This window comes from Labeo rohita, chromosome 19 (genome assembly GCF_022985175.1).
Source record: "Labeo rohita strain BAU-BD-2019 chromosome 19, IGBB_LRoh.1.0, whole genome shotgun sequence".
NCBI classification, from domain to species: domain Eukaryota; kingdom Metazoa; phylum Chordata; class Actinopteri; order Cypriniformes; family Cyprinidae; genus Labeo; species Labeo rohita.
In genome coordinates, this window is record NC_066887.1 from 4,749,703 (window position 1) to 4,773,065 (window position 23,363).

Here is a 23,363-nt window from a genome sequence, read left to right on the forward strand (position 1 = left end):
TTATACATTCACGTTACCTCTGTCTGTCAGATCATGAGGTCATTAGTTCAATTTATCCAGTACCTTTGTCTACCGACAACAAAACAGACAAACAAACCTTTTAGAAATAGCACAATCTCATGTCTCAGCTTCCACTCTCAGACTGAACAAAATGAGTTGGGATTGATCCATGTAAATCAGTTATTATTGATCCAGGGTTTCTTTTTTTACATCCAGTTGCATCCCAGATGGATTCGTCTGACAATACTGATTGTGTTGAAGAATGTGTCCCTTCTGCCATCCACCAATTTAAAGCTGTTCTGTTCCCTTACGCAATGAAAATGCATTTCCTTATATGTTAATTATCAATGTATTAAAAGGGACATATCATGAAAACGGACTTTTTCCATGTTTAAGTGCTATAATTGGGTCCTCAGTGCATCTACCTACACAGAAAACGTGAAAAAAGACAACCCAGTAATTTGTTTTTTGTAAGCGCTTTTCTGCAAAAAATGAGCCGCTCAGAATTCTGTGAGATTGTCCTCAATTGAATGTTTAAACCTTGATATTTTGGCCTATTTTTGGTTGTTTCTGTTGCTTTAGCAGCTATAAGGGATGTATATTGTGTAAAGGTAAAGGCGGTTTCCCCACTCTGGCACATTAGAATAAAAAAGGACAATGCCACAAAGCACATACATATGCACATGAGCTCTGACGCATCCGTCATTCAGATGTAAATGGCCTGTGATTGTTTTGTGAGGTGCTGTTGTTTACATGAGTAACTGGGTGTGTGCCATGAGACTCTCCTTGAACATCACTCCTTATGTGATGTAACGCACAGTTGGAGGACGCTGCTCTTCTCCTGGTTTCCTGCTCTGGAAAATTCCTTTTGTCACGTGTATGGAGAACAGTGCTGCAACTCATACAAATGGCAGTTTATATCTGTCATAAGAGCTTATTTTATTCAGAAAACACTGGACCGTGTGCCCTGTCATCATTTAGCAGTATCCCACAAAAGGGAATATTTATCTTGGCTCTTATTGACTTTGTATGAGGAAGGTTTCGTGTTGAAACTCTCTATAATTAGAGCTCTGGTTTGGACACCGTAAAGCAGCAGCTGAATTTCTCCATATGGAAACAAGTTTTTAAGAGCTTTTGCCGTTTAACTGTGTGAGTTTTGACCACAATGATCCAAATTACCAGGGTTTCCCGGCATGTAATATTATTGGACACACGAAACCATTTATTTCATCATATAAATAACTTAACCTTACCAAAAATGACTGTGTGTGGTACACTGATGGTAATACCATGGTACTTTAATAAACACTTTTTTTCAAGACTTTACACTTGAAAAGCTTTATTTTCCTAAATCACAATTAAGAATTTTCCTAGGTGCTTGCATTAAACAAGAATAAAAATATATCTGTATAAAAATATATCTTTAAAATATAATTTATTTATTCACTTTGTGTGTGTGTGTGTGTGTAAAAAATATATATATATATATATATATACATATATATATAATATTAAATATATTAATAATATATTTTTGTTCACTCTGTATATATAAATCTAAATATATTAAAATGTGTTTTTATTATTAATTATTTAATATGACGTGTTGATTTAGGATGTTAATCCTTCTCAATAGCATCAAATATTAATTTTATTAATAAAATCACAATTACAAATTTTACTTGGTGTTTGCATTAAAGCAAGAATAAAATAATATTAAAAACAAAATAAATAATAAAAATCAATATAAATATAGATATATAGTTTATATATATAGATAAATAGATATAAATATAGTAAATATAGTGTTTATAATAATATTAATAATAATGCTTACATATATTTAAAATGCTATTTTTTATGTATGCATCTAAATATATATCTAAATATATTTACACTTTCTGTTATAATTATTGGTGCTTGTATTAATAGAAACAAAATAATATTAAAAACAAATAAATAATAAAAATGAATGTAAATATAAATAAATAAAGTAAGCAATTGATATATAGTGTATATAATATTAATAATAATAATGTAATATATATGATTTGTTATTTATATATATATTGTATATATATGTATGTATTTGTTATACATATAACAAATACATATATATATATATATATATATATATATATATATATATATATATATATATATTTGTTAATTTTAAATACTTACATCTAAATATATAAACATTTGTTTTTGTTATTAATTATGATAAACCTCCTCAGTAGCATCATATTATTAATCATATAATACAATATTATTCATATGTTTATTAATAAAATCACAATTAAGAATTTCACTTGCTGCTTGCATTAAAACAAGAATAAAAAAGTACGAATGAATGTAAATATATAAATAAGTGAGCAACTGATATATAGTGTATATAAAAATATTAATGATAATAATAATAATGTATGCGTGTGTGTGTGTGTATAATTTGTTATATATATATATAATATATATTTAACAGTTTTATAATTTGTTAATTTTGTATGCATACATCTAAATATATATTTGCATTTGTTTTTATTATTAATTATTAAATATGGTATGTGCTGATTTAATATATCGTAATACTTCTCAATAGCATCAAATATTATTATTTGATTCTATGATTGAGAATTATTACAAAATACCAAAGAATTTTAAAGAACGTAAAATACTTATTTTAAAAAAGTCCAAAAACTTAAAAAAAAAAAAGAAAGAAAGGTCACAAAACGCTAGTTTTATTTAATTGGTCTTTTCTGAAATAAGCACGAGAACACCTTTTTTAATTTATTTTTTATTTTTTAATTAATTTAGAAAAATGGGAACGATACAGCAGAATTCTTCATACAACAACAACAATATAAACTATTATTAAAATATTAATAAATCAAATGTTTTTTAAAAGGGACATCAGTGATTTATTTCTTTTAGCTGTCATATTTAAAACGAAACTTAAAATGAATTTTATAAAATGCGATGTTTTGGCCGATGAGTGCCTGTGTTTAAAAAAAAAAAAAACTTGCAAAGAAATACGTTGACTTAAAAGCAGTGCACAAACAAATTTCTCGAGTCTAGGTAAACATTGCAAAGAAATGTGATTTACGTCCGTACGAAAATAATTTAGCTTTGAAGAATGCCCGCCAACTCTCGCGAGATTTGAGTTTGAACTGATATTTGAGAAGAGAGCCAGACGGATGCCAGTGAGTCAGAGCGAGCGGAGGACGGGACACAGGACGGCCCGACTTCAACCCGACAAAACAACTCCCTCAAGTAGCTTTCTTCTTTTCCCACACTCGGAGTTTTTCGCCTTTATTTGTCACCTGGAATGAAATGCTTTTACGTGGATGACTTGAAAGGTGAGTCGCCGTTGTATTTCGCCATTTAAAAGGCTAGTTTGACGGTTTGGCTAACGGTCGTGTGTTCGCTTTCACATTCACATTCACTCGAATTGGCGGACGTGAACGCGAACATTTACGCTTTCTTTTGACCAAAACGAATCTCACATTTGTCCACTTACAACAAATAACCGCCTATCTGGTGCTGTACGCCCGCTAGCTGGCGTGTAGGGCTGTAAAATCGCTTTAAAGGGCCTGTGGTGGGTCCGACATTAGATGGACCTACCGTAGGCATGTAGCCAGCTATCGCATTGTCCATTTGTTTCTGTTGGTTCAGGTTATATTCACACCTCCGTAACCAGGAAGTCTGTTCAAATGAAACATTTACCTACCTGTATCACTGCCGTTTAATGTCACTAAACCTTTGGTTCGCGTTGTACGCGGATAAGACGTATTTAGACCCTTTGTTAATGGCTTAGTGGTTGATTTAGCAACAGATCGCATGTTTAATATGACTAGATAGTCATAGACTACATTATCAATCCGTTTGTAGTCCTTGTGCAACGGTGTTGAGACTGGTAAACATGTTGCTGTTACATATTGTGCGATGGATTATTTCCTGTAATGGTTGAACAAGTACACTTCTGTAGAAATCGAGTGTGTTTTTCTAAAAATGCGAATTCAGATGTTACTAAATGCCAGTCTTCAGTCATCCAGACTGAGTTCAAAGGGTAGCTTAGTCTGAGGATTGTCCCTAACTTACCCCAGAGAGTTTTCTGTAGTAATAGTGAGAATGAGTTAACTCGTTTCCAGGATCATAGCTGGAAACCTCCCACAGCTGTTTTAGCTAAAACTAGCATTGGTTAATCTTAGAACTGTGGAAAGTGTTGGTTGAGAGGTGTTGACCGGTGTGTGCTGTAAATGTTTATTCAGCATCCACTTTGACGTATTCGTCTGAGTCAACATTAGAGATGTGAGATAAAGAATCGGGTGTTGTGGGGTGTCGAAACCCCACAGCAGTGAAGATTTCCATGAGTTGGGTCTATTTTCATCATTCTGCTGGTGGTGAAATAGAGGATCAGCGTTTGATGTAAACCCTGCATGGAAGCAGCTTATCTTCAGTGTCTACCAATGTGGTCTGGTTTTGATCCAAAAACCAAGGGAGGCGCACACAGAACCAGCAGATGACCACAGATATTTTTTTTTTTTTTTTGTCATAGTGGATGACACGGTGTTTTTTGAAAATGGCTGGAAAAAAACATCTTGGCACAAAATAAATATTGCTTTTAATTAAACTGTTTAAAATATTAATGATAATAAAAATAAAATATGTTTTTTAAGCAGCAAATCAGCATGTTAGAATGATTTCTGAAGGATCATGTGACTGGAGTAATGAACAGAATAAATTACATTTTAAAACATTTAAATAGAAAACAGTTATTTTAAATAGTAAAAATATTTCATCATTTTACTGTACTTTTTGCTGTGCTTTGGTTCCGATAAATTTACCCACACACATTTAATTATATGTAAAAAAATTATTTATCAGAAAAATCTTGCCAAATTAAGCCAACAAACATTTCTGATAAAATATTAATCAGTTAATTAATAATTGATTCTATGAAAGTTTTAAGTTGTACATTTATGATAAAGTATAACTTTCTTGTATTTGTATACACACGCACACTCACACACTTTTATTTATAACTACATAATAATATCAGAAATAGTATGCCAAATTAAGTCAATAAACATTTCTGATAAAATACATATGTATATAACTGTTTTTGTTTGTTTATTTTTTAGTAATATTTATTAGTAATGTGTATATTATTTATTTTATTTTTATATATATATATATATATATATATATATATATATATGTATATGTAATTTTTTTTTATCAGAAATGACAAATTAAGTCAATAAACAGTTTATTAAAAAATGTTCCTTCTATAAATAATTGTTTATTTCAACATTTCTTATAAAACATCACTTTCATGTATGTATTTTATATGTACACACAGACTCACATAATTTATGTTTATATATATAAAGAATATTTATAAGAAATTGTACCAAATTAAGTAAATAAACATTATGAAATATTACTTGTGTGCAAGTACTTATATTTAAGTATTATTTATAAAGTTAAACATTTCTGATTAAATACCGCATTGTGTGTGTGTGTACACACACTTATTTGCTTATATATAAATATTTAGCAGAAATATTAGGCCAAAGTAGGTCAATAAACATTTCTGAAAACTTTCTGAAAATCTGAAAAAAAAAAAAAAAAAATTCAAAATACTGAGAAAACTGCTTTTAAAGTTGTCCAAATGAAGTTCTTAGCAATGCATATTACTAATCAAAAATTAAGTTTTGATATATTCACAGTAGGAAATTTACAGAACGTCTTCATGGTACATGGAACATCTTTACTTAATATCCTAATGATTTTTGGCATAAAAGAAAAATAGATAATTTTAACCCATAAAATGTATTGTTGGCTATTGCTACCAATCTATCTGTGTGACTTTAAAACTGTTTTTGTGGTCCAGGGTCACATATATATTTAGTTTGTTTATTTGTTTATATATAAGTAATATTTATTAGAAATATTATGTCAAATTAGGTCAATAAACTCAAAAAGTCTGCTACTCTTTTATTATGATTCCTATCTGTCATTTAATGCAAAGCAGTCTTTTATGTGGGATCAGGATTCAGATTTCCTCAATCTGAGTATCTGGATAATCTCATTCTGCCACAGGTTATAATAACAGATTTGGCAACCTGGATGACCACAAATGAAGCAGAAGATTTGCTTGAGAAGGTTGTGATGAAGTTCTTTGGGAGTACCATGTTTACAAATTCCCCATGGACTTGTTCTTGACCTTAATCAAAGTCTTGGGCTTGTTTCTCTCTGCGTAGCTGCAGAACAATGGCTGCTTTATGCTAGAGCTGGAAGTGCCGTGCAATCAGGTGGCTTTCTAAACACACCAAACTGCACTAATAAGAGTTTGTGTGTTTCAAGAGCCAGACATGCCTCAGAATGGCAAGAGATGTTGTTGTTGTAGTGCTTCTGTGGCCAGTGAGTGTTAACACAGTACATTAATTCTTCTAGGAAAAAGTTTCTGTGACATTAAATTCGAAGTCTTTCCTGTAGAGACAAATGTTTTTGCCTGCCGCCAGTATCGGTGGTTAAGCATGGCTGGTAATGTAGTTGATGAATTCTTTGTGTGCAGAGGTCAGGGCCTCATTAAAGCGGCTACAGTGTTTATGCATGCATTCATCATAAGTCCCCACAATGCAATGGTTTCAAAGACCTCATTGGCAGTGATCCGTGCTGCAGCCACTTATTAAATGACTAGTTACTTGTTAATTTCTCTTAGTGCAGTATCCAGTATAGCAGCATTCAAAATAGTAGTGATTAAAGGGCTGTTCACACTGAGGATGATAATTATAACTATAAAGTTGTTATTAATCTAATTTGTAAGAGAGGAAAGTCCAAATGGTATATAGAGGAAGTGTCATTGGAATCCGTTTTAGAATTTTCCAGCTGATGAAAGATAGAACATTCACAGACAGTCAGAATGGAGAAGTTGACAATCAGATTTCTTTACTGGACCATTCTACAGAATTGGTCCAAACCATTGTCACACAACCAAAAAACACAGTATTCAAATCTTAGTTGTTTACTAAGACCCTTTTATTATCTATTGAAATCCACAATTATATTTAAAATATCAGTAGGCTTAATGTATATAAAACTATAATTTTACTTGAAATTGGGAGATGGCTGTCCTGAACCCTAACCCCTAAATTTCAACTTATGAAAATATAAAAAGAATTTTTGCGTTTTATCCCATTGTTGTTTTTTAAAATGTGTGTGTGTGTGTGTGTGTGTGTGTGTGTGTGTGTGTGTGTGTGTATATATATATATTAGGGCTGCAACAATTAATCGCACGATGTCGTGAGGCGCATTTAGTCAATGAAGCCGGTACTTTGATTAGTAGTAAAGCTCCATCATGTGCGTTCAGCTGGAGCGGCAAGTAATACACAGAGCCGTAAAGCACTGACAAGCTATGCCGAATCTTATTTTTGGCGTAGCTTGTCAGTGATGTACGGACATAAATATATGCTTGTCACTACCGAACTACCGAAACAGTGTATGTTTTAGTCCATTGGCTGAAACTGATTTTAACTATGCCCCTACATTTATGATCAGAAAATATTCCTGTTTCCCCCTCTATCATAGCTAGAAGGTCAAGGTGTGAGTAGATAAACCCCATCATTTTGAGGTAAATGTGTTCAAAAGTATAAAAAAAAACTGTTTAACTTTGAAGAATGTCATTACCAAACACTATTTTTTTATAATTAAAAACACTTTTTTTGGGAGTTACTCCATAACATTTAGTTTTTATATGTGTTCAACTGTTCAGAACTGTGCTAGCCAACCATGTGCTGATTAGCGTCTTTAAGATAGGTTCAAAAGTATCTACAATTGTGACTACCAAAACAAACATTTGGTTAAGTTTTGGTAGTGACAACTTTTTAGTTTCAAAATACAACCGATTTTATAAATCACAATTGAAATAGTAAAAATTGGAATTGATTTCCCTCTGAAAACTTTTTAATAAAATAGCAAAAAATATATTTACAAGGAAGATGTAAGCAAAACCTTAATAGGTCAATATAACCCTTCTAATTAAATTAGAAATATATTACTGTGTTTCGGTAGTGACACATTTGGGGAGAGGACAGATATTTAAAAAAAAAATATATATATATATTAGAATTAACTGCACAATTACTAGAAATGAGTGTCTTTAAAATAATGCAATTTGCATACATAAAAAAAATTGTGGAATTTTTTTTTTTCCCCCCAAGATGTTTCCAACTCTTTGAACCAGTTCTGTAGAATGGCCCTACTATGCGTGGGTTGAGATCGCGATCATGTCATTTAAGTTTGCTTGTGCAAATGCTTTTCTGTGCTCTGGCTGCATTGCTGTAAGGGAGTGTTTCCTTTACTTCTGTGGTGACTGTGACTTGTGAAACAGTGTTCAGGAAATCCAGGGAGACACGTGTTTGTTAAAGGAAGTGTGTACATAGTGTCTATGTAGTGCCATTTCTATATATTTTTATTTGGCAGGGCTCTAGTTCGTGTACTGTAAACAGAATCTGCCCGTTGAAAAGGAGAACGAACATGAATCACTTGATGAAACAGAACTGATATTATTGATTTATGTATACTGATTTTTTCCCACATGAACCACTTGCGTAATTTTACATGAAATCTGTAATTTCCTAAAAGCTGCAGATAAATCTGATCCGAACGCTTTTGGTTTCGTAAGAGACACTGTATCCGGAGATGAGGGGGGCATGACGGCAAATGACGTGCTGTTTTTAAAGCCACATGAATGCAGGTGTTTCGATGCGGAGGCTTGACTGCCTTTGTCTCAATTTGTTTGTCAGTGCCAGTGAAGTTTAATTTTAAACTTCTGCATTCATACTCACACACACAGTTGATATTTTCAGCTTCACTTTCCCCAGCAGACTTTGTGTACAGCAGCCGTATATATAGAAAGCCTGTGTTTAGCGCTCCTCAATTGGAGCTAAATCTTACTGCTGAATGACCTGGGAAGGCCAGCTGAACTGGCAGCGTCTGGATCAGATGGTGACGTCTTAATCTCCGTCCTTCATTCAGCATCTGAGAGTGAAGCTCTTTTAGATTAGCCACTCAACCCGCAGCAGTGTTAACACTATCATTCACCAGCTAGAGTTTGTTAATCCTGCTGTGTATCATAATATCGAGACGACTGTGTTTGGGAAGAAGCTACATGAAATCTGTCGCTTCTCAATGGTGTTTTCAGTTTGTGTGATAGGTTTAACTGCAGTCGAGCAGTTTTCTGATTTACTTGGCACAATAAGTTACCCAATTTGAGCAACAGCCTTAAAGAAGTCCACTTCCAGAACAACAATTCACAAATAATTTACTCACCCACTTGTCATCCAAGATGTTCATGTCTTTCTGTCTTCAGTCATAAAGAAATTGGTTTTTGAGGAAAGCATTTTAGGATTTTTCTTCATATAATGGACTTCAATTGTGTCCCCGATTTTGAACTTTAAAAAAGTAGTTTAAATGCCGCTTCAATGACTTCAAATGTAAACATCGGCCCGATATGAAAAATTATGCCGATATGTTTTGCCGATAAGATGAATATGTTAACTCACATGTGCTAAGGGTGTGCTAGGGATTAGATCACGTCAGCAGTGTGGCTCATTCTTGAAGCAAAGTTTTGACTGAATGAGGAGTAGATTCACTGTTTTGTATCGCTGCATTTAAACTGAGAATACACATACAGAATGATGCATAGCAATAGCACGTGCAGTGGCAGCAGCGGCTATAGGAGAAAGCGTGCCGTTGTTCCATTTGGGATAATTTACTGTTGCCTGTTTCATATCCAGTCACTAGATCGCTAAATGCACATTTTAAATGGTTTTATGGTGCTCTTTGTTGTATTTTGAAACCCAATGGCTGTGTTTGCACATGACATGATCTGCATTTAAAATAAAAAGTAATTACGGCGCGCGGTCAGTGAATTCTCTTTCTTCGGCGGCGCAACGGCAAAACACACTGTTGCTCATATGAAACATTTTTCGTGAATATGACACAAGTGAGGTACAAAGCATTCTTTATAAGTTAAATAATTGGTTAGCAGGCAAATGTTAGTAGCGACCATACTTTTGGATTCATGCCGTTCGAGCCAATACATTTAAAGCCATAAGCGGCTGTGTGTCCTGTTTTCCCGGTTGGTCACGAATTGCCACAAACTTAATAATATTTATAGTTTCTTTTCACAAATCATCACCGTCTCACCCTTTAATTTCGCAGGTTTGTTTTCTTGTCATTTACTTTTAATCCATGTTGTCGGATCATTTATGCGGGTAAACTGCGTGTGGGAAATAAAAGATTTCGTGGCAATAAATTAAGAATTCGTTAATACGACTTTTTAATTCATTCCCTATTTTACAAATTAATAAATTAATAAAACGTAGGAACGAATTAACAAGTTGTAGGAAATAATTATGTTCGTGTCCCGCAGCCCTGTCAGAGCGCAGTGCACCGTATAAAATAATTAGAAATTATAATTAAACATGGCTTAGTGACTACATTTCTATTACTTTCTTTCCATGTTGAATGCCTTTGTATTGCAGGGCTCTAGAATGATCAAAACTGTCACTTTTTTTTTTTTTTTTTTTTTTAAATGTGCAAGTTAAAATTTGACGTGGTCGCACTGCTCCATACAGCGCGGGTTACAGAGTTACAAAGCCGTGGCATATTCAGGATTTCACTGATCACGCAAAGAGTAGTTTTCGTTGTGAGCGCTTCGGGTGTAGAGCCTGGTTTGTATTTGTAGTGTCAGCACGAGCCAGGTGGTGACGGCAAAAAGGACGCGACTATTCTGGAAACGATGGCGGACGGAGGATTTGGTTTTCGAGTAGGGTAAAAGACCGCTTGTTAAACCAGAGAAGGTAAACATGTTGGTATTCTTGTGCAAAAAAAGTGTACTGTTTTGCCAGTTGGTCACGAATTGCCACATAACTTAATATTTTTATTTTCCCAAATCCTCACCGTCTCACCCTTTAATTTCTTAGGTTTATTTTCTTGTCATTCACTTTTAATCCATTTTTTCGTATCTCTTACTGTGATAAATTGCGGGTGGGAAATAAAATATTTCGTGGGAATAAATTAACAATTCATTAATACTACATATTAATTCGTTCCCTCATTTTACAAATTAATAAATTAATAAATCATAGGAACGAATTAAGAAATTGTAGCAATGAATTATGTCCTGTTCATGTCCCGCAAAGCACCCTCACAGTCACCCAGTTTAGTTCTACTTTTCTGTTTTCGTTTTGAAATGTTGTATTCAGATTGCGAATTCGAAAGTGAAAGCATCCGAAGTTCGGCTTATAACATAGCAAAAGTGAACTTAATTTACAAAATTCAGATCATAAATAATGCTAGTCTACTGATGAAAAAGAAGGGATTGAATGTAAACCACTCATTACTATTTATTTAATCCTAACGAATAAGTTATCGTTAAAAACTAACTTTCCAAATAAAATGATATATATCGGTATCGGTATCGGTATCGGCCAAAATGAGATGACAAAATATCGGCATATCGGATATCGGCAAAAATCCAATATCGTGCATCTCTAAAAAATATGTATACTTTTTAAGCACAAAAGCTCGTGTGGCACAGGTTTTGGCACGCGCGTTCACGGCGTTACGTACTATTGAATCATGTCGAAAGGTCACGCCGAATGTAGGCGGAACCACAGACCCAGTGTTTACAAAGTGAACGTGCAATGACTAAGAAAACAGCGTTTGATTACTTGCACTTACAAACAAAAAGGTACAACATGTCGGACGATTCTGCAGTTGTAGGAGAAAATAAGATGGAGTTTTTCGCCATACTCTACCTTTTTTTTTTTTTTTTTTTTTTTTTTTTTTTTTAGCCGGATTGACTTTTTTCAACGGAACTGATTTGGAGAAATGTACCATTACATCACTTGCTCACCAATGGGTCCTCTGCAGTGAATGGGTGCCGTCAGAATGAGAGTCCAAACAACTGATGAAAATGTCACAATAATTCGCAAGTCATCCAAACCACGCCACTCCATCAATTAACATCTTGTGAAGTGAAAAGCAGCTTATTTGTAAGAAACAAATCCATCATTAAGACATTTTAACTATTAACCATCACTTCCAGAATCTAAAATAATGCTTCCTCCAGTGAAAAAGTCCATCTTTTTTTTTTGTCCTCTCACTTCAAAATCCACCCACATATTTGTTTAGAACTACTTTGGACTGTTTTCACTTGTGTGAAAGTGTTTGATCTGTGCATATTTTTCTCCTGAGTCAGATGAGATGACTTTTACAATTGAAAACATGTGGATGGAGGACTCAAAGCAACAACTGGAAACAACAGTTTAAAGTTAAAATGCCTTAATGATGGATTTTTACATAAATATTTTTACATACATATTGTGCATTATTTACATGGCTTGTAGATTAGTGTGATGGTTATCAGCTGTTTGGACTCTCATTCTGACGGCACCCATTCACCGCAGAGGATCCATTGCTGAGTAAGTGATGTAATGCTAAATCCAAATGCTCCAAATCTGTTCTGATGAAGAAACGAAACTCATCTACACCTTGGATGGCTTTTCAGCTAATGATTTCTTTAAACACAAATGGATATATTTATGTCCTAATTTGTGATCCAGGACCACAAAACCAGTCACAAGTGTCAATTTTAATAATCTGAAAACTGAATAAATAAGCTTTTCATTGATGTATTTGTCCTTTTTTTAGGATTGGACAATATTTGGCTGAGAGAGAACTATTTGAATATCTGGAATCTGAGGGTGCAAAAAAATCAAAATATTGAGAAAATTGCTTTAAAAGTTGTCCAAAAGAAGTTCTTAGCAATGCATATTACTAATTAAGTTTAGATATATTTACGGTAGGAATTTACAAAATATCTTTATAGAACATGTTTTTTTTTACCTAATATCCTAATGGTTTTTGGCATAAAAGAAAAATCTATCATTTGACCCATACAATGTATTGTTGGCTATTGCTACAAATGTACCTGTGCTACTTGTGTCTGGTTTTGTGGTCCAGGGTCACATTTCTTTTTCTGGACAAACAAACCATCCAAATAAATGAAGTGTCCCTTTAAATACGGATTTGAACAAGGTGTGGGATGTATTTGGTTTTTGCTTCAGTTTGTCTCAGTGTAGAGCAACTTGCACAATAAAATGTGACGACATAGCTTGTGACATTTATCACAATGCTCTGGTATTTGTTGAAAAAAGTGGCTTGTTACTGGAAAAGCTGTTTGGGGAAAAAGAGTTGTGCTTGATTACTGAAGAACGCTGTTGTTATTTGCATCACTACTTATTTACTCCCTTAAGCTGCCAGATGAAGTATTGATGTTTAACAATACTGTTTGTTCTGTTCCGTATGTAAACGCACAGGATACTGAGCTATTTCTGTTTTATTATGTCTCTCGGCACAAGTGCTGCCCGCTAGCCAGAGGTCATTTTGCTTGGTTAATATTGCATAAGGGCCATTGAACACTACAGGTTGTAGTTCCACCTGTCCTTGTTCAGTCTGCTGTGCTCTTTCCCGGTTAGATTGGAATGGAGACGGATTATAGCCAGCCTGAATAAGCCTTTTATTTTAGCTGCTCAGCTGACAGCAGTTTGGAAAGCAGCTCGGGGATTTTGGATTTGGTGTGTCAGGCTTAATATCTGATCAAAGCTTTGTGTCCAGTATAAATATCAGTGTGATCAGCGCCATACAAGGTGAAGCGTGGAGAGCAATCAGGAAGTAGCAGGGCGGGCTATTAAGACTGGAGCGAATGTACGTTGTCGCGGGGAGGAAGTCTGTCCTCGGTGAAGAATGCTCCCGGAAATTGCTTTAATAAGCTCATTACAGAAATCCCACTGCATTCTGTACACACGCAGCCTTCTCCTGAGCTGCACACGGGATCCTTGCCAGCTTCTGAAAGGTGTGTGTGTGTGTGTGTGTGTGTGTGTGTGTGTGCTGAAGCAGCTGGGACAGTGGCAAGCCTTCTCATTCTGGCATAATCAGCAATTGTGTTGATGAGGAAAAGCCTATTTGGTGTGATGGTGAACACAAACACAGAGCAGATGAACTTAGTCTCACAAAATGCCTAGCTGCTGACATCATTTCCTCCTGGCCCTCAGCTGACTGGAAAAGGGGGCGGAAGGGAGAAAAATGGGGGAAAAAAGAAGGGTGGAATCCTTTATACTGTGCTGGCTTCTCCGCCCCGCCTGTTGCTGTGACTGCTCGTTCTTAGTCACTTTGGGTAGAGGGAAACTTCTCAGGAACTTAGCTGGTTCACATGGTTCCTTGAAGTCAGACGTTACTGTAGTAGCCGTATAAATTTCCCGATGTCTCGCTTATGTCCCAATGAGCCGCTCTTTATGAAGCTGGCTGCTGTTTTATATGAGCTAAATGGCTTCCATATGTGAGAAATGAAGTTGCAAATTTGAATGGTGCGTTCAGCAGGAAAGTGGTTTTATGGAATACTCATTTTACTCAGGTCTTTTTTTTGGTCAGGCTTCTAGCTTAGTATTAGATTTGTCCATAAAAGTAGGCTTTTGAGATTTTCTGTTCTTATTAGTTGTGTCCCAAATGACGGTGCACTGTGCACTTAAACTATACACCATGAACTCTCACACTCTCTAGTGTTTGAGTTTTAAAAGCCCTAAAAGCAGGGCCCTATGATTTCTGCAATGCGCACAGAAATGCGGAATCCAGAATGTTATGGTATTCGTAAAAATTGTTGTCTTACTAAATAAGGACATAAATGCATGACGTCTCCAGAATTGCACTGAGATACATTCATTAGCATTAGACCATTTCATATGAGAAAAACTATCATCATACAAAGTCAGGGTGTGTTCGCACTTCATTTGATTCAGGGCCGGCGCCCAAGGCGGGCATTCACAGACAGTGCCCCCACAAACGAGTTGCTGTGCCCCCCCCCCCCTTTCCATCCTCTCCCCTCCTTGCTTGAGCGTATTTGTTTTCAAAAGCAAATGTGAAACTGATAAAACTTTTGCGACCATCAGCAACTGCATGTGATCACAGAATGCACGCTTTCCCACCCGAAACACCAAAAATGAAAATGGTACATTTGGTCTTGGTCCTCGTTCACTTTGCATTTTTGACAGCGAACCTAAAGATACCAAACTTAAAGGCATAGCGATATGCATCTTGTCATTTACATTCTGGTTTTGGTTAGTTTAGAAGTATTTGGTCAGTGTTGCATTCATACTTCATTCAAATCACACCACAATTTGTTTAGAAACAAACTGAGACCCATCTTTTTAGCTGTCTCGGTCCACTTGTGTGGTGCCTACCAGGGTTCGGATGGCAGCGTTCATGCTTACTCGGATGAACCGCACTAACAGAGTAATCCCACCAGAATTCCTTTTAGGCTGTTTTCACACTTGTAGTTTGGTTCATTTGGACCAAAAAGGAAATGATACATTTGGCCCTCGTCCACTTGGCATTCACACTGGCATTTTTGACAGCAAACCTGAACATAACAAACCTAAAGGCTTGGTAATACTATAATAATAATAATAATAATAATAATAATAATAATAATAATAATAATAATAATAATCATCATAATATTTAATTGTTTAATTTTCATTTGACATGCTTTTTGATGGTTAACAAAATATTAAACCATTAAAATAAAATATGGTAAATATAAAATGGAATTTGAGAAAAAATAAAATGTATTTAATAGGGCTTTAAAAAGTGTAATTAGTAAAGACTGTAATAAATTGTTGTTAAATTGTACAAGTTTAAATTAATTTGACATGCTTTTTAGTTACTAAATTTTGCCATTAAAAGTCCAGAGTCCAGAAATGTTAAAACAGCATAAAAAGGAATGCAGGAATAATAAAATGGGATAAAAAAAAAAAAAAGGAATTTGGAAAAACAAAACAAAATGGAATTTTGGAAAAAAATAAATCAGATTTCATAATTATATCTCAGCTAAATAAATAAAGCTGCAACAGTTGAGTGAATGAAGTATCTAACATTCCATGTTCTTTCAATTAAGTGCATCATCTGGGTATTTAAAGTGCACTTTCTTTTTTTTTCCCGAATTTTTTTTTTCCCCCCAAAATTGTCATGTGAAAATACAGTTCGCACTGTTTATGCACTATTCTAAATTGCTGCGTAATTTGAGTTTGCAACTGGAATGCACCTTTTGTCTTAATGAAAAACAGTCTTGATTTAATGTGTTTAACTTTTGGGCACTGAAATTTCAGCAACTGAAAATTCTTGGCAGAGAGAATTTTTGGTTTGCTCCAAATTATAAAACCATTGACCAAAACCTTTTTTTTTTTTTTTTTTTTTCTAATGTTAAATATGCACTTCTCCAGTGATGTTTTGACCATGTCAGAACAGTGACTGGATAAATTTATGACCTGAAACACAACAACCTAAATAGCCAAATAAGTTACCCAAATTAAATTACCCAATGTTTTTTTTGGCTTTTGGCTAAATGGGAAAAATGTATTTTTGGTTTTGGTAAAAACAACAATAACAACGGTGTATTATTAGTTTGCTTGGTACAGTAGATGATTATTATTCTTTTTTTTTTTTTTTTTTTTTTTTTTTTTTATCAAATATCTTGGTGTTTTCTTCTCCTTTTTTTGTTTGTTTGTTTTTATAAAGTCGGCGAACACGTTGTACATCTACCTGTTAGCAGTCAGCTTTTTATGAGGGATATAAAGAGATTCTGAGTATTTAAAGATTGTTGTGATAACGAAACAATGTTCAGAAAATGGTTTTCCTTTGCCCCAGCTTGTCAGGCTGGATTGTTTGTCTGTTGTCTCCTGGGCACAGTGTGTGTTTGTTTTCTATGAAAGCATTTACACCCAGTAAATGAAATTCTGTGAAGCTCTCACAGATGTAATTAACTCCTCTAGTGTTTACATGAACTCCCCAAGACCCCTTCGGTAAACAAAGACCCGCTAGTTTTGACTTTTACTGTAACATTGTGATGAGCTGAAATTGTCTTCATGAAGGACCCAGACTGAAATATTAAAAGCTAATGCTTATGATGTCTTTTATTATACCAGTGACTAATGAGGGTAATCACATAGAAATATGCCTCACTGGGGTTCTGTGGGAGCTCACTAATGTCACTTCATATTCCTTAAAGTAGTTTTAAAATATTTCTAAAAAGTATCCGAACTATAAAACAAAAACGTATGTTTACAGTTGCTGTAGCCTTGAGGAAAATCAAGCATGGGAAACTGTCCTTGATGGGCTAGAAAAATGTGAGTAATGTTCATATGATGCGTCTAAACAGCATACCACACTGGTTAGACAAGGTAGGTGTGTTGTGGGAATGCATTCAACACCGTCAGCTGTTTTGCATTGCAGCTCTCAAATCAGTTTCATTTCTTTCGGTGCACTTTGTTTCTCATCGCCAGCTCAACCAGCAAATGTCAATTAAAATGAGCAAGAGCCGTTTGCGCATACCAGTCAGTGTTATCAGGACTAGACTAAACCCATGGAGCAGAACAGTGCAGATGTTATCTGTGCTAAACTATTGTTGGGAATACGATGAACCCCAAATGAGAGTAATGTGTCTGTTAATAGTATCTTGTCTATCTTGAGTGTTATCAGCTTGCCGTGGCATTCGTCTCAAGGGCTCATACGTGTCCGTACGTGTGTTATGACAAGTCACCAGAGTGGAATTGCATGTATTTTAGGTGCATGCAGGAAATCAGCATTGAGCGCATGTTCAAACGTATGTTAGGCCGAATATATGTTTATATAAGTTGACTTATTCTAAGTGTTCCCGCTCTTCCTTCTGTTGTTATCTGGGAACATGCTGGAACAATCATTTATCTCAGTTCCTTGTATTGCATAAACACACACACATGGAGCTCTTGGCGTCTGCTGTTAATAATAATCCCTGAAACTTGCTCAGGTCAGCTAGCTGGATATTGAGATTCATCAGCTGTCTGCTTGTGAAATAAGTCACCAGATAGGCACTAATGTTTAAACGACTAATAAATGTATTATTTAAAGTAATTATAAACAATTCTTTCTCCAGGCAACATAGTTCATTAGTGCAACTATTATATTCAGGATGTGTTGGAGCATTATTTTGTGTTTTTTGCAATCTTGAATGCAGTATTGCTGCGTCCCAGTTTGCCTACTTGTATTATGTTCTGAAAGTATGTACCCTTTTGTGAAGAAAAAAAGACATGCTTTTGAGTCCGTCACAGAAGAGCAGGCAAAATTTGGGACATTTGCATCTTTAAAAGACTTTGCTTCTGTGTAGTTGCATGCATCCTGTCAGCATAAACTGACAATTGAAGATCTTTCATTCTGAGCTTTCGTTCTTTCATTTAACTTGTATATTTTAGAGCCCTATAAAATCAGTTTTATTTTTTTTCCAAATTCTCTTGAATGATTAATCGCATCCAAAAGTTTTTGTTTACACAATGTATATTTAAATACATGCATGTATATATTTAAGAAATGTTTATATATTAGAAATATTTATATATAATATTAATTATATTAATATAAATATATACATGTAAATATTTTAATGAGTTTTTTACATTTCAATAACGAAAAGCATTCTCAATTGTTTTTTATTAGAAAAGCATCTTAATTTATTATCATTTTTATTTATTTATTTATTTGTTGTGCATTACATTTTTTTTTTTTTTTCTGATAAATAAAGGCCTAAAACATTACTTTTCTTTTAGTTAAACGCTTCCTTTTTTTTTTTGGCAAACAAAGTGCAGTTTATGGTTAAAATAAAAACATGGGGAAAATATTGTGATTATTTCTTTAAAAAATAATGTTTTAATAATAACTTTATTATTAGTAGTGATACTGTTATTACATTGTCATGTATTTCTGTCACAGTTTTTTCCAAGTTAAGTTCAACATTTATTTTGACAGGTTGCTTTGACCTTTAAGTTTCTGTTTCATGAAGTGACTCAGAGCAGTTTGTGTTCATGTACTTGTACTGAGGCATCAGACACTGAAAACACTGTGAGCGTCACATGCGCTTCAGTATTTGTGTAGTAAACAGAGACACACAGAACACGTAGGATTGTTATTTAAAGTCTTTTTGTGTCTTATTATTTACAGACACTAGTCCATATAGCGTTTTGTTTTAAGTGTACTGACCTACTTTTGATTCCGCATTATACGGTAAATTCCAATTTTTATGACTGGATTCCGTGATTCTGTCCATGTGTTCCGCATCGCGGAAATCATAGGGCCCTAATATTTGCATAAAATGCCTTTAAAAGTTACTGGCCAAATGTATCTTTTTATGTCACTGGTTATAACACTAAAACAGTGTTTTCCATCAGGTTAGATACTGGTTACAAATCACTCAAGCCCGTTTACCCAAAACTTTCTGTTTAACCTTTGGTCTCACATATTTTGTATAAGTTTGTTGAACAATTATTGCTCTGGGAAAGTGCATCGCAATTCCTGTCAATCTTTGTGTAATGCCCGAAAACAAAGGTGTCCTTGGTTGTAAAGTGGAACTCATTTGGCTGACTATCTGCTTCCTTTAAACGCATTAGCAAATATTCTAGTGTGTTTTGAATGGAGAGGGTGAAAAACCCCAGCTGGAAAGTGTGTGCGTGAGTGTGTGTTTGCACAAGGAGGTTAAAGTATTTCTGGTATGGCTCAGAGGCAGCAGAGAGACTTGGATCATAAAGAGAAAGAAACATCTCATGCAAATTGCCAAAGAGGCCAGAGTGTGAAAAACGCCTCTTATTTTAGTCATTAAGTAAATGTCCTGCTATTCCTGTGGCTTCTCATGTGACAGTCCGCAGCGTTTTTGGGAAGCTAAGATGATTCATGCCAGTGTCTCTTCCTCATTCTATTTAGACTGACACTTTTTATTGTGCTGCATGTGACGAGATCACACCTATTCTATTGAAAAACACTTTCTGTGCTAACTAAAGTATCTTGCTGCACCCACTTTGTGGTACGTTTAACCCACAGACATTCGTTTAGATCTGAAACCGAATTAATTTTCTTCTGAAACGAGAGCCCTCGGCAGCTTCTCTGATGTATTTGTGAAAGGCCTGCAGGCAGGGTGAGAAACGCATCTATGAATGACGAGAAGGATCCTCATTCTCTTCCCTGTCTCGTTTTGCTCTGTCTCAGGTTTCTAACCATCACAGTTTCTGTGGCTTTCACTGGCATGCTGTAGTTTCGTCTATCCTGATACAGTGTCAGAACGTCACGTCCCGTTCAAAAGTGGTTCTGCAGTATTTTGGTAATTGTTTCATTACTGTGAACTTGATGTTTTCAGCCTTTCATCAACTTTTCCACTGAGTCAGTGCTTCTCAAAACACGTCTTGGCAGTGTTTAATGTTTTCAGACAGCAGGATTCAATTGCAGCATTTAAACTTGCAGCTCACATGAAATTCATGAACCAAACACTGAAAGTGGACAGTTGTTTTAAGTATGTATTAGTATTTCTATATGTTTTCCTCTGGGATTTGTATTGGGGTTTAATTTATGGTTGGTTGTGCATAATGCTACTATAGTAAGTACAAACCAAGAACTCTGTAAAATAAGGAGTTACCCAGAATTTTGTAACGTTGTATTTATTTATTTTACAAGCTAAATCAAAAACTTGTGATTTGTAGTTATGACTACAGTGGTTAATAAAAGCCAGTTAGTACTTTTCCTAACCCATATAGGGTGACATACACGCATCATGTTTCCATTTCATTCAAACCCCAAATGAAAGTCATGATGACTTGTGGTTCAGTGAGTCAGGTGTTAATTGAGTAACCACTCTCATTTAGTGAATGATTCATTATTAGGGCTGCTCGATATGGAGGACAAATAAAATGGATTGATACAAAAACTTCAAGGAGATTTAAAGCTGGAAAAAATGACGTTATCCAAATATGTGGGTCTATTTTTATTTCTGGGTAAAGAAAACATCACTCCAACTACTCAAAGGAAAGAACCAGTCATTTACTGAAGTGACACTCAGTGAAGTGTTTCATCCAGCATTCAGCAAACAATTGAGAAAATATATACTGTCATTATTTACTCACCCTCATGTCCGTACAAACCTGTTTTAGAATTTCTGAAAATATCATTTGTTTCACAGAAGGAAAAAGTCATAATGACATGAGGGTGAGTAAGATGACAATTTATTTCCCTTTCAAATTTCTGTTTTTGGGTATATACTTTTTAATGACAGTCAAATAGAAATGTAAACACAGGATGCAATAAGCAATTTACACTTCCACAATAACTTCTACAAAATCAGTGTAAGCCAATGATGGGGAGAATGAAGCAGTATATAAAAATAAAAATGGTATCACTGTATGGCTTGGAGTTAAAAGTACATAGCGAAAAACAAACAAAAACATGATTTAATTAAAACCATATATGCATTGCAGGTTTGCCAGAATGTTGCCAAAAATTAAAGCTTGATGGTTTTACTTATTTTTTTTTTTGTTTGTTCCCCCCCCCCTTTATTTGTGGGACTGTCACATATATACATATACATATATATATTTATATATTTTTTTTTTTAAGTAAGCATTTGTAAATCTGGTGAAATTTCTTTTTATCTTGCATACACTACCAGTCAAAAACTTTTTGAACAGGAAGATTTTTTTTTTTTCAGGTTTCTTTAATAAATAGAAGGTTCAGAAGAACAGCGTTTATTTGAAACGGAAATCTTTTGTAACATTGTAAATGTCTTTATCAGTTTATCAGTAATTCATCATCAATTTAAAGCATCCATGCTAAATAAAAGTATTCATTTCTATAATTTATTTTCTAAAAAAAAAAAAAAAAAAAGAAAAATTATACCTACTCCAAGCTTTTGAATGATATAGTGTATAATGTTACAAAAGCTTTTTATTTCAGATAAATGCTGATCTTTGGATCTTTCTATTCATCAGAGAATCCTGAGAAAAATACACTCAACGGTTTTAAATATTGATGATGATGAAAAATATGATTTCTGAAGGATGAAATGATGGGAGTAGTGATGCTGAAAATTCAGCTTTGATCACAGGAATAAATTACGTTTTAATGTATTCAAATAGAAAAGAGTTATTTTAAATAGTAAAAATATTTCAAAATTGTACTGTTTTTGCTATACTTTGGATCAAGTAAGTGCAGGCTCGGTGAGCAGAAGAGACTTCTTTACAAAACACTAAAAATCTTAATGTTCAAAAACTTCTGACTGGTAGTGTGTATCTCATAGTGCATTGTGTAGCCATATTCCATACATGCATCTTTTCTCATTTTACTTACTAGAATCGTGAACTGATGAAGAAATGAACTTTTTTTTTTTTTTTTTTATTGCAAATGGTTGCACAAAATTAAAAATTGTAATTCTAAATATATTAACATCTGAAAACAATCAGTATAAAATGAAACCTTATGTTTTCCACTGTTTGATGTCCATTTTGTCTCACTCAGCCATGTCTCTGTGTTTTTTCACAGATCAGGTCGAGATCCAGCCTGGTGACTCCAAACTGACCCGTGTGTCCCAACTTGAGCTGCCTGGCTCAAGGGAGCAGCTTGCAGAGAGTTCACCGCCATGTCTTAACACCTCACACTCCCCTCTGAAAACCCTGTCCCCCCTTCCCTCTCTCTCCCCTCCCTCCCCTTCCTCCTCCTCCTCCTCCTCCTCCCCTCCTGCCCTCCCTGTAGAAGCTTCCCAGTCCTTTGCAAACCACAGTGCCTCCTCTGGAGAAATGAGTCTGCATCAGCCGCAGCCACAGCAACAGGGGTCCGAGAGGGATCTTCCCTCCGCCGCCTCGTCCGTCAGTCTGCCCTCTGTACGGAAGACGCCTAAAAAGCGTCGCATCTCGCTGCGTTCGCTATTCCGCCGGCGCTGCGGGGACCCCAAATCCCGCAAGTCACGGGCGCTGGCCACCGGAGTGGATGGCATCGCCAGCGTGGAGAGCGTGCATTCAGAAATGTGCCAGCAGCAGGACCACGCCTCGGCGCTGTCTGCACCCGGTGTGGCCTCCACCTCATCTTCATCTTCCTCATCCTCAGCCTCAACCTCTGAGCTGCTGGAGTGCCCGCTGTGCCTGCTGCGCCACACCAGAGACCGTTTTCCAGACATCATGACATGCCACCACCGCTCTTGTGCCGACTGCCTCCGACAGTATCTGCGCATCGAGATCTCCGAGAGCAGGGTCAACATCAGCTGCCCAGAGTGCTCAGAACGCTTCAACCCACACGACATCCGCATGATACTCAACGACCGGGTGCTCATGGAGAAATACGAGGAGTTCATGCTCCGCCGCTGGCTGGTGGCTGACCCGGACTGCCGCTGGTGCCCTGCTCCGGACTGCGGGTAAGCACATTTTTGTTAATTTTATTTGAGATTTTCTGTGTAT

The 23,363-nt window shown here is 35.3% G+C and overlaps 1 protein-coding gene across 2 annotated transcripts in view; it reads left to right on the top strand.

Annotated features, from left to right (window-relative positions):
- The first annotated feature begins 3,184 nt into the window (after positions 1 to 3,184).
- Positions 3,185 to 23,363, top strand: part of rnf19a (ring finger protein 19A, RBR E3 ubiquitin protein ligase) — a 43,204-nt gene continuing 23,025 nt past the window's right edge. For both annotated transcript variants that reach the window (XM_051136293.1, XM_051136294.1), the window contains exons 1-2: positions 3,185 to 3,356; positions 22,456 to 23,320. In XM_051136293.1, coding sequence (XP_050992250.1) covers positions 3,326 to 3,356; positions 22,456 to 23,320 — 896 coding nt within the window. In that variant the 5' untranslated portion in view covers positions 3,185 to 3,325. The remainder of the gene's footprint in view (positions 3,357 to 22,455; positions 23,321 to 23,363) is intronic.